General features: G+C 45.0%; 1 protein-coding gene across 8 annotated transcripts in view; it reads right to left on the bottom strand.

Moving 5' to 3' along the window:
- BCL11A (BCL11 transcription factor A) overlaps nucleotides 1-12,113 on the bottom strand; it is a 100,206-nt gene that overhangs the window by 3,771 nt on the left and 84,322 nt on the right. For 5 of the 8 annotated variants that reach the window (XM_084799566.1, XM_084799567.1, XM_084799569.1 and 2 more), the window contains 2 exons: nucleotides 11,471-11,572; nucleotides 4,486-6,508 (listed from right to left, as the gene is read on the bottom strand). In XM_084799566.1, the coding sequence (XP_084655692.1) occupies nucleotides 4,488-6,508; nucleotides 11,471-11,572 (2,123 nt within the window). In that variant the 3' untranslated portion in view covers nucleotides 4,486-4,487. The remainder of the gene's footprint in view (nucleotides 1-4,485; nucleotides 6,509-11,470; nucleotides 11,573-12,113) is intronic. The other 3 variants (XM_084799568.1, XM_084799572.1, XM_084799573.1) reach the window with 3 other exon arrangements.

Raw genomic sequence — 12,113 nt, 5'->3', positions numbered from 1 at the left:
TTGCCGCTCAACCTGACTCAAACAATAAAAATAAAAGCCAAAAACACCCTTCTTCCTCTCTAACTGAAAAAGAGAAAACTTTCCTGGCCTCGGATAAAAGGCATCACACGGAAAGGCCACTTCACAGTCACCAGGGGTAAAGAACTATACAACAAAAATGCTACCACAAGAAGACAACAGAACAGCTTTTGCTTGGGTTTTTACAAGAATAAGAACACTGTCGGATCCATCCATCTACACTGGCAACAGGGAGACAGCACCACATAGGCACGTGCTATAATAAAGCAAATTGATGCTGCAACATGCAGTAGTTGGAAAATCGACAACACAGATTTCTGAGGAGAGGATTTTAAGAACAGACCTAACCTGCCATTCATGCAAATTGTGAAATATGAAAAGATAATTAATCTAAGGGTTATCTATCTACCCTCTTTTGTCACCAGCAAGATAGACCTAATATTATATATATATATGTGTATGTGTGTATATATATATACACACACATATATGTGTGTGTATATATATATACATATATACCTAAAACAATCTGTAGCATGCACAGACAACAGGATCTCCAAGTCACAAGGCAAACCATGATGCACCTCAGGAGCTCAAATGGCTAGGTCTGGCCACCCTTAGTTGCTGGTTTCTGCTTTTCCTTCCTTTCTTTCCCTTCACCTCGTTTTTACTTTATTATTATTATTATTACTTAACAGGTTTAGTATATTTGCTCTTTGTTTCTGGATTTTTAGGGTTGAGGGGAAGGGTCATTTTTATTATGAGGAAAGGCCATCGTGTAGAATAAGGAGTTATTTGTTTAGGGACCCCAACCCAACCCCTTTTTTTCACAGAACAGTCTGAGATAGGGAAATAATGGAAGGACAGAAAGGACTTTTAGACACAACAAGCACAGCAGAAAATCCAAGGGAAATAATGGGGGGAAGGCAGGGCTGCTCCCAGCTCCCAGGTGCCTAGTGGACTCTGCTAAGGACGAGGAGAAGTCTTGAATAGTTCACGGAAATCCATCTATGACTGCGAGTGCCTATAACTATTGCCATGGCTTGAGGCATGTCTATTTTAATATAGTAAGTACTTTATGTTCCTTTAGGGTATAATACACACATCAAAATGCCCATAGAAATAATCCTGAAAAAGACTGACTGGCCTTCTCTCAAAACCTGTTATCTTGTTGGAAAGGAATCTACAGAGTGTGTCAAATGAGGACACAAGAAGCTTACATTGTACTTTAATTTTTTTTATTTTTTTTTCAATAAAGGGACAAAATGGGTGTATGAACAGGTTAATGCAGACAACTGCCAAAAAAACACAGACAGTGGTTTTTCCAATAGAACTTAACAAAGACCAGAAACAAATACAGTAAAAAGCCAGGTTGCAATGACCTTTGGTCATCCAAATAAAAAAATAAAAACAGAGAAAAAATAAAAGATCAAATTAAGCGCCACTGTTTTGAACAGGGCATATAAGCAATAATAAATAGTGACTCCCATAGTAAAAGATAAAATTTCAAGTTACGACAAACAGCTTTCATTACAGGAATAGAAAAGGCCAATAACAAAATATTCTGCATTGCCATTTACAAAAAAGTATTGACTAAAGCGGGCTTTCTCTTTAATATGCTTTGCATATGAAATTCTTTCCAATCTAAATATAAAGCACCATTTAGTTTTTTGGCAATGAAAAAAACTGCAAAACATCGTTGATTTTTTTTCCCTTTTGCTTTCTTTCTTTCTTTCACTGCATATGAAGGTAAAGATGCTGGAATGCAGGGTGGTGGGGAAGGGGACAGAAGCACACTACGTAACAAACCAACGCTATTAGCTTGCAGAACTGCGTACAGCATGGCAGCAGGAAAAGGGACAACAAGGCTATGTACAACCTATGACAGCCGCAGCGTGACGCTCGCAGGCTCCCCAAACCGCCATCGTATGGCTTCTCTGTACAATGTCACGCCTCTCTCTCTCTCTCTCTCTCTCTCTCTCTCTCTCTCTCTCTCTCTTTCTTTTTTGAAGCATACAAATAATTTGCACTATATTATCCTGCCAAATTAAAAAAATATACTGTGGCAGCCTGTCTTTTTTTTTCTACTACCAAAAAGGTACGTTGATACCTTTTAAGAGAACAAGCAACAGTTAAAAATACAAGCTTCGATATAAATACTATAGTGCCTAACACTAGGTGAACATTTAATTCAAATACCATTCTAGAAATACAGAAAAAAAAGGACCATAAATGTGTTTTAGCATAGGAATCAACATGAGTGTGCATTTTCCTATATTTAAGTACTATATAATCTTAAACCTTTCCCCATGTATCTTTTTTACAACCTGAAGAGCGGTGTGTGATCCAAGGCATAGAATTTCCACTACCATTTTTAAATGGATAACAGGTCTTGCAACACCACCAAGACAACGGAACCCTAAAATGTTGTTCCCCCTAAACATAATGAAGTGTCTTTTTAAAAATTTTTTTTCTTAACATTTATACTTAAAAAAGTTTTGTACAAAAATTCTCGCACTGTAGAAGCAAAACCACCATTCATCTCTATGTGAAATGTTGTTTCCGTTCACAGCGCTTGCAATGTTGCGTCCAAGTCAGCTCGTTAGTCAAGTAAATGGCTGGCAAAGTTTTTCTCAGTTTTTTTTTTTTAGTTTTTTTTTTTTTTTTAATGCTCATCAATGAGATTGTGTTCAATTTTTTTTTCAGCATTCTTGCAACTTTTCCCTTAATAAAGACCTGTAAACTGGGAAAACTGTACAGTGCACTTAATTGTCCTATCTGAGCAGGTTTTTTTTTATACTCAACCTCTGTATCTCTGATTAGAGAAAAGATACAGGCATCACAGGTAGAGTCAAGTGCTATTTGAACACCAACTGGGGCAGATGCTAGCTTTAAAAAGAAGAAGGAGAAGGAGAAGAAGTAGAAAGAAAAAAAAGAAAGAATAAACGAAAACAAAAACAGTGAATCCTCATCCATGTTAACACAAATAGCACACAGTGTATGGAAAAGAAATGAGTTACAACTTTTAGGGAGCACAGACGTATGCTGCTGCTCTTAGACTCCTTTCTCTTCCTCTGTGAAGAATGTCACATTAGAAGTAAGTCTTCAAGATTCATAGTTAATCACCACGGTACCACTATTAGCTCATACACCTGTTCTAGTTAAAATGGCATCAGTGCCACGTTGTGCTAATCAATCGCCTCCTGTTTTCTCTTCCTTGCTGTCAAACCATATCAGCCTGTTCTTCTAAGTCAGTCTTAAGTTTTCCCCTGGATTGACCATTTGACAACCACATGGGGCCGGATCTATTCCTTTTGGTGCCAGAATTCCGTGAAATGTATTATTTTCAACAAGTGTCGTCATAAAATGAACTCCTTACTAATATATGTCACCACATTCCAGGGCCTTTGCACATTTCACATTCAATTTGATAATCATTAAAAAATAAAGTAAAATAAGACTTTAGGCAAAATAGCCCATTTCTTTTATGCTCTCACCAGGAGCAAAGTAGCTTTTATACTGGTAAATTCAGTTTTTGTTCCCAAAGTTAAAGGGGAAAAAATGATTAACTAGGGCATAATGGGCCATATCTTTAGGTAGCCATTGTTGTGAGAAATACAACATATAAGAACATGCTAGGTCCTAAAGTTTATTACCTCACCCAATTCTGGATTAAGCTACGAGTTTATAACAAGCAGAAAGAACCATCAACATGGTCTTAATAGATCCAAGGCACTCATTTTAAAACCAAATGATAGAATCATCTTGTTGTTTTTCTGTTAATTTGCCAATTCAAGGCCTTTTTTTCCCTTTCCAATTAATACATGTGACCCTTTAGAGACAGATACTTAGCACATACTTTTTTTCCAGTGCTATCTTTCTGTCTGTAGAGGGCTAGTTAACCCAGACACTGTTTTCCCTCCTCATGTTATAAAATAAAGCTGTACATGATATGTATTACAGAATTATGCAGCATGGTTTGTTTTTTTCCCTCCCTCTCTCACACTCTCAGAACGGAACTGGAAACAGCAACATGTTTGCTCATAATGAATTAGGGACAATTTAAAATAGCCATAACATACCATACATGCTGTCTAAGTTAAGGGGGAAAAAAACACAACATACACAACATGTAAATTATTGCACAAGAGAAAGGCTCAAAAGTTTGCGTAAAATGCAATAGTATTGCCCCAAACAGATCATGCATTCAAACGGTGAGAACATAAAGAAATTTAAAATAAAATATAAAAAAAATAAAGAAGAAGAAAAAGAAAAAAAGGGGAAAAAAACAGGTGTGCTGGTGACAAGCACTCATTCATATTCTTAGCTTCCGTTACTTCTGTTGTTTGTTTGTTTAATCACATGGGGCTAGAAAAAAATCCTACAGGGGGTAGGGCTGGAGGACAATGGGGGGGGGATTAAAAAAAGGGGGCATCGGGTGGGACTGAGGGAGGGGTGTTAATATACCTCTATTCGGTTTTTATATCATTATTCAACACTCGATCACTGTGCCATTTTTTCATGTGTTTCTCCAGGGTACTGTACACGCTAAAAGGCATCTTACAAATTTCACATTTGTAAACGTCCTTCCCCACCTGGCCGTGCGTTTTCATGTGCCTGGTGAGCTTGCTACTCTGGGCACAGGCATAGTTGCACAGCTCGCATTTATAAGGCCTTTCGCCCGTGTGGCTTCTCCTGTGGACAGTGAGATTGCTACAGTTCTTGAAGACTTTCCCACAGTACTCACAAGTGTCGCTGCGTCTGCCCTCTTTTGAGCTGGGCCTGCCCGGGCCCGGACCACTAATATGGGGCGTGCTCCCTCCACTTCCCGTGCCGCTGCGCCCCGAGATCCCTCCGTCCAGCTCCCCGGGCGGCGTGGAGAAGCGCAAGCTCCCATTCTCCGAGGAGTGCTCTGACGAGGAGGCAAAAGGCGATTGTCTGGAATCTCCGAAGCTAAGGAAGGGATCTTTGAGCTGCCTGGAGGCCGCGTAGCCAGCGAGCCACTGCGAGTACACGTTCTCCGTGTTGGGCATAGCGGCCGGGGGGAGGTCAAACTCCTTTTCCAGCTTGATGCGCTTGGAGAAGGGGCTCAGCGAGCTGGGGCTACCCAGCAGCAGCTTTTTGGACAGACCCCCCGAAGCCGATTCGCCAGGGGAGCAGCCACGACCGTTAACAGTGCCATCGTCTATGCGGTCCGACTCGCCGGCCACCGAGTCTTCGTCGCAAGTGTCTCTGTGGCCCTCAGCCTCGGCCAGGTGGCCACGCTTATGCTTTTCGCCCAGGACCTGGTGGAAGGCCTCGCTGAAGTGCTGCATGGAGCTGAGCACCATGCCCTGCATGACGTCGGGCAGGGCGCGGCCCTCGTCGCCCACGCCCACCACTGCGCCCCGAGAGCTGTTCTCATGGTGGCGCGCAGCCTCCAGGCTCAGCCCGAAGCCGTAGTCCACCCTCTCGCTCTCTGTCAGCTCCTCCTCCTCCTCTTCCTCCTCTTCTTCCTCTTCCTCGTCGTCCTCCTCTTCCTCCTCATCCCCATTCTCTGGGATCAGGTTGGGGTCGTTCTCACTCTTGAACTTGGCCACCACTGACTTGAGCGCACTGCTGGCGCTGCCCACCAGGTCGCTGGTGCCGGGTTCCGGGGAGCTGGCAGTGGAGAGGCCGTCATCAGACTTGACCGTCATGGGGGACGACTTGTGCATGTGTGTCTTCATGTGGCGCTTCAGCTTGCTGGCCTGTGTGCACGCGTGGTCGCACAGGTTGCACTTGTAGGGCTTCTCACCAGTGTGGCTGCGCCGGTGCACCACCAGGTTGCTCTGAAATTTGAACGTCTTGCCGCAGAACTCGCATGACTTGGACTTGACCGGGGGCTGGGAGGGAGGAGGGGCGGACTGCAGAGGAGGGAGGGGGGGCGTCGCCAGGAAGGGTGGCTTGCTACCTGGCTGGAATGGTTGCAGTAACCTTTGCATAGGGCTGGGCCGGCCTGGGGACAGCGGTGGGCTAGACGTGTTCCCTGCCAGCTCTCTAAGCCTCCTAGAGAAATCCATGGCAGGAGGCTCCATAGCCATTGGATTCAACCGCAGCACCCTGTCAAAGGCACTCGGGTGATGGGTGGCCAGGGCCATCTCTTCCGCCCCCAGGCGCTCTATGCGGTGGGGGTCCAAGTGATGTCTCGGTGGTGGACTAAACAGGGGGGGAGTGGGTGGAAAGCGCCCTTCTGCCAGGCCGGAAGCCTCTCTGGATACTGATCCCGGTATTCTTAGCAGGTTAAAGGGGTTATTGTCTGCAATATGAATCCCATGGAGAGGTGGCTGGGAAGGGCATTCTGCACCTAGTCCTGAAGGGATACCAACCCGCGGGGTCAGGGGACTTCCGTGTTCGCTTTCTAAGTAGATTCTTAATCCATGAGTGTTCTGTGCGTGTTGCAAGAGAAACCATGCACTGGTGAATGGCTGTTTGCAAGTTGTACATGTGTAGCTGCTCGGCTCATCTTTACCTGCAAAAACAACACAACACCAACATCAATGTTTGATCACCGAGGAGGCAGGCATCAGCAATTGCTTATTCATGTTCCGGGTACCCAACCTCTCCTGGCCCCACCCCTTAAGCCTCAGCCTTCACCTCTCCACCCGGGTGCCTTCATAATGTCCTTCTCGTCCGTGCCCAATATGTATTTGCGAACTCCGTATCCTTGACCTTTAACGACTCCAAGGCCCATAGCACAAAGTCCTGACCAATTCGGGGGTCTGTTAAAAGGAGCACTCCGTTCTAGGGGGCCTCAGCAAATGTCCTCTCAACGTCCCTACCCCGTTTGCTGTGGCGTGGGCAGGTCACTTCAGCTCTGTGCGACTGTCTCATTGGGTTACTGAGACAAGGCCAGAGGCAGGGTGACTTCACTCAGGGAAACTTTTGTTCCCTGACTCTTATGGGCTTCGTCTATTTTCCCGTGGGCCACAGGTGAAGTTACCAGGCAGTCAGGGCATAGAGATAGCAAAAAGGGAAGGTCAAATCAATACAATTCTCTGGCCCTACACCTCTTAGCCAGTAACACACTAATTGCTAACATTGCTAAAATGGCAAGAGACACCCCGGAAAACCAAAAAAAAAAAAAAAAAAACCACAAGTGTTTGCAGAAGAGAGCAACAAAGTTCTCTTCTCCCAGCCTGTGTCAGGTTCTATAAAATCCTATGAGGATGTTTAATCTCAAGGGGATGTTGTGATTAAAATCTCAACCAAAAAAAATTTAAATCTAATTTAACTGGAAAGCTGTATTAAATCCTTAGGCATTCGCCCCAGCGCAACAAAAGCGAGGGCAGAGAAGTTGGGAGTGGCTGGTGCCAACGTCCACAGACCCAGCATACGGGCTGTAGGAGCAGCGAAGGCAGCCAGCACCGTGACAGGCGGCAGGCTGAGCAATGCTCCCCTAGCCTCCTCCTCATTATTTTGAGAGGCTAACAACGTGAACCAAATTATACAACATCCTGCGCCTGAGCGGAGGAGACTCGGCTCCGGTCTAGAAAGAAACAGAAAGACACAGTTCAGCTAGCCAACTCTTTGGCCAGTAGCCAAGCTGCCTGGAGAGGGCCTGCTTAAGCCACATTATCTCTCTCTTACTGAAAAGAACCCAGGGTGGTAAATACCATTTTGGCAAAGAGGGGGCCAGTTTGACTTCGCAAAAATCATTCATTTTTTTCCCCTGATAGCTAAACTGAAATATATATATATATTCCCACATATGTTTATATATGTGCACACATGGATGGATTATATGGAGTAACTAACCAGGAGTTTACCAGCCAGTTACAGCCTTTAAAAAGGCAGAAGAGGCAGTGGCCGAGAGACAAGGGTGAGAATAGCCCAGGGGTTCGAATATAACTGAGAAATGCACTTTCTTCCAATTGAGGCTAAAAGAGTCCCTTAAGCCATGGCCAGCATTTCTAAGTAACTTTTCCATGGGGCGAAATTCACCAAGGAGCTAAGGAGTGGGCAGCAGGAATTCATCAATTACACGATTCCTCCATTTAGCAAGTCAGAAAGAAAAGCTGCCAAGGTCTTCTCAGGAGCCCCAAACACTCATAGTCCAAAACAAGGCAGCCTCGCTCAAGCGCTTGTCTGAGTAATGGGCTCCTGGCCTGACCTTGTAATTTACTTTACAACGCATTTATAAGCTCACTCAATATAGCCCACTCCTGGGGAAATCTCCTTAACAAGATTAGATGGTAAGATACCAAAATTAGGTTTCAAACATTTGTCTAATGTGGAGGGAGGAGGAAAGGCAGGGAGATTTTTAAAAGAAAATGCTGACATTAGAATCACATTATCTGCCTCTTTTCTTCAAATGGAAATAAAAAGCTTCATTGAGAGGATTTTCATAATTTTGTTGTTTGTTGAACAATGACTTTAGGTGCTAAACAGCCACTGTGACCCTCCCCATGCTTTCCCCCTTTGCTTTCCCTAAGACTCCAGATCATTGTCATATATTCAGCCTGACCATGAGAATCCATAACTAAGAAGGAGCCTGGTCACTCCAAATGCCTTAAAACCACGCGTGGCTCTTATAATCTCTTAAAAGCCTAGGAATGAACCCAGACTTCGCAATGGCTGTTTCAAATGTGCCATGATGGTGCCCTGATAGGAAGTCGCATGTGTGTGCTTCTCGTGAGGCTTAAGGAAGTCCATTTTACTTTGCTTCCTAAAAGTGACCTTTTCAGAGCCGGTTGTGTGGCTGTGCTACTATGGTGCCATCCTTCTCCTCGTACAGAGGGCCAGAGGAAATGGCTTTTGAACTTCTAATGAGCACACGGCACATGGCTTTCACTATGGCATTCTTGTGTCCCCATCAATGCGATAGACTAGATCATAAGGGCGGCTAGTGTCGTCACCATGCCAGCGAGAAGGGATGCTGCTAGCGAGACTGAGGATTACATGGAAAGGAACGCTCTGAAACTGGTCATTATTACCAGCCCACTAATAGCAAACGGTGCATTTACAATTTCATCGTATAATCTGTGTCTCACTCGGCCAGTGCCGGCGCACCACATCACATTACAGTGCGCACAGACTCTAAATTCCTAAACTGCAGTCATCAATAAATGTGTTACTCGCCGTAATTTGTGAAATTACTTTGTTCATAACATCTTTGATGGTTTAGAAAGACCAGAATTGATTTCCCGCATGGCAAAATTAGGGCTACATTGATTTATTGATGTGTAAAATATAATAATATTCTTCATTTACTCTGATGAAAATCAACTTCTCACTTTGAGAGCCTCATTGGGCATTTACCAGGATTGTTTTGATTTAAAGTAATAAACTAAGCCCTGCCCCTCCCCAGTACAAGAACTCACAGCACTGAAGGGGTTAAACCCAGCTGCCAGCCCACCTACTTACTGACTTTCATTTTATTTCATTTTATGAGAACGAATGGTCTCCATTTCTAAATGTGTCACCAATGTGAGAAAGTCGAGTGATTGAGACACCACAATTTGAAGGAGCAAGGGGGTCTGAGACAGGACCCCTGAATGCCATTTCCTAGCTTGTGACTTGGCCCCCAACATGAAATTTCCATGGGTCTTAGGATTACTACATGTGAAATAAACATTAAAAACAAGAGCTTTAAAGAATGGTTGAGTCTAAAATGGCAGAAGCATAGATAGCCTGACGTACCTTATCAGGTCCAATATGGAAGTGTGTGTGTGTGTGTGTGTGTGTGTGTACCTGCCTGCCTAACCACATTACACTCTCAGCATGACTTGGAAAGCAAAGGCCATGGCAGCCTCAATGCAGTCTTTGGCAACAGAGGCAAGTGGGGAATTTAAAGCACTGTTACAGTTTCCTAGCCAAAGAGGCCACGAGGCCAAGGGCTCTGAAGCCACGATCCATGCAGCTCAAGAGGTTGACAACTAGCTTTGCTCTAGAACTTTCTAGAACCCACAGCTCATTTCCATATGCTGTCTTCTGCTTACCCCTGTACGGGTATATATGTACTGTTTGAGGAGTGGGGAGGGGTGGGACCTCCCCTATCAGGCTTTCACAACCGTCGACTGGAACTCCCAGACCTCAGGAGCACCAAGCTTAAGACAGGGCCCAAACTGTCCTTGGCCAGCAGCCCTTGGCCTCTGAACTCCCACCTTCCACTGTCCCACTCAATCTCCCTCCCCAGGGTGTCTCTGTTCCCACAGCCAAGTAGAGGCCCCAGGCACCCCTAGCAAAAGAGAGGGTGCTCCCCACCCAGCTGGCCAACCCCCTAAACTCTCTGAGAGACCTAACCAGGCTCAGGCCCAGCTGCGGGGGGGGGGGGGGGGGGGGGAAGATGAGGTGTTTAGCGCCCACACCACCCAGCCCTCAGGACCCAAGGGCTTGTGAAATCCTACAATAGTTCTCTATTACCTGGGATTACCTCAGAGTGAATAAAAATAAACAGCTGGCTTTGACTCTTCTCTCGGGGTGCATGGCCTGCCCTGCAGACAGCATTCACATGATGGGTGAGGCTAGTGACCTAAGGAAGCCTCCTGCATCACCTCAGCTTCCGCACCTTACACTGTGCTATGCTCTCTTTCTTTGTTTTCTTGAAAATTAACATTAGATGTCATGTTGTGTTTCCCCCCCCCCTTGAATCTGATGTGTGTGTGTGTGTGTGTGTGTGTGTGTGTGTGTGTGTGTGTGTGTGTGTTTGGGGTGGAATCAACTCTTCCTTCAGATGCTTTGGCCACCTTTGGATGTTCACACCACATCCACAGAGAAGGAAACCAAGCTTTCTAAAACATCTTCCTGAAAACATTTTGATAAATGAATAAATCTGGAGTTCATAAAGAGATTCCCCCACTACAAGAGTGTTAGTGCTGGTGGAGACATGGATGTGGGAAGGCCGCAGAGGGCTCGTTACACGTCACCTGCGTCTCTGGACATTTTTCTCTAAAAATAAGGAGGAAAACAGAAATTGTGTGTATTGTGTATGTATGTGTATATGCACGTATATAATACTCCACATGTATCTATCTTTAAGTATAGCGTGTTTAGATATACATGTGAATGCATGCGTAACATGCGTGATAATACCTCTGGAGTAAACTGCCTGTGACACTGGCTCCTCCCAGAGATGTATGCCTAACAATCAACTCAAAGCGTCTATGAGGATGTAGGAGTGAGTGCCCAGCAAGAAGATGGGCTATGAACACAGACATGGTCCAGCTACCAACCATGGAGCCAGGCAAAGGCACGGGGAGAAGTCTCCCAGGATGAACTGCTGTCAGCAAAGCAAAGGGGAGGGAAAGTCCCTCTCAGGGGCTATCCGTGCTTGGGGAGCTGGTGCCAAGTGAGTAACAGAATAGTACACATGCGGGCACCCGTGTGTGGTAGAAGAAACTCCCTTCAGTGCGTTAAAAACTAAGGGCAGTTTCCAGAAACCCTCATCTCTATATACATGGACATTTGTAGAAAGAGATAATGTTCAACTTACAAATACCCTGCGGGGCATATTCTGCACTCATCCCGGGCGTGGGGATTAGAGCTCCGTGGGCAGATCGAGGGGAGGCCAGGCCCCTCCAGTGCAGAAGTTTATCTGTGAAAGAAACCCAGAATCAAGCACTATCTCCATAAACAACGCGCATCGTAAACCGCAGGATACCACATTTCACTTCACATTAAAATAGATTAACATCATTACAGCAGCCTTGCAGACAGTTACCAGGCCCGGGGCCCGAAACAAACAACAGTGGAGAGCTGGTCCCCACAGGGTTTGTTTTGTTTTGTTTTTAATTTTGCTCTTTTTGGACAACATGGAAGGGGTTGGTTTGACGTGTGAAGCAGGGGCTGGCTCTTGGGTCCCTTTGCTTGTTTGTTGTTATTTGATTATTACGAGAGATATGTAAGTAGCAAGGAGAAAATTGGTAATAAACATGGGTGGGCTGAAAAAAAAATGGAGTCTATCTGCAAGGCTGTTTCACATGCATACACTGACTTTACTCAAACTCATGCAAACAGTAGGCTGACAGGGAATGGGTAGGTTTTGTGAAGCCCCTTTACTTTCAGGGAATAACACTGTTTAGCTTCCTCAAACTAGAGGTATTTCAAGACCCATTCTAGAATCCTGTCGATGGGTA

This window comes from Acomys minous (genome assembly GCF_964271855.1).
Source record: "Acomys minous genome assembly, chromosome: 10".
NCBI lineage: Eukaryota > Metazoa > Chordata > Mammalia > Rodentia > Muridae > Acomys > Acomys minous.
This window is presented reverse-complemented; position numbering and strand designations above follow the sequence as displayed.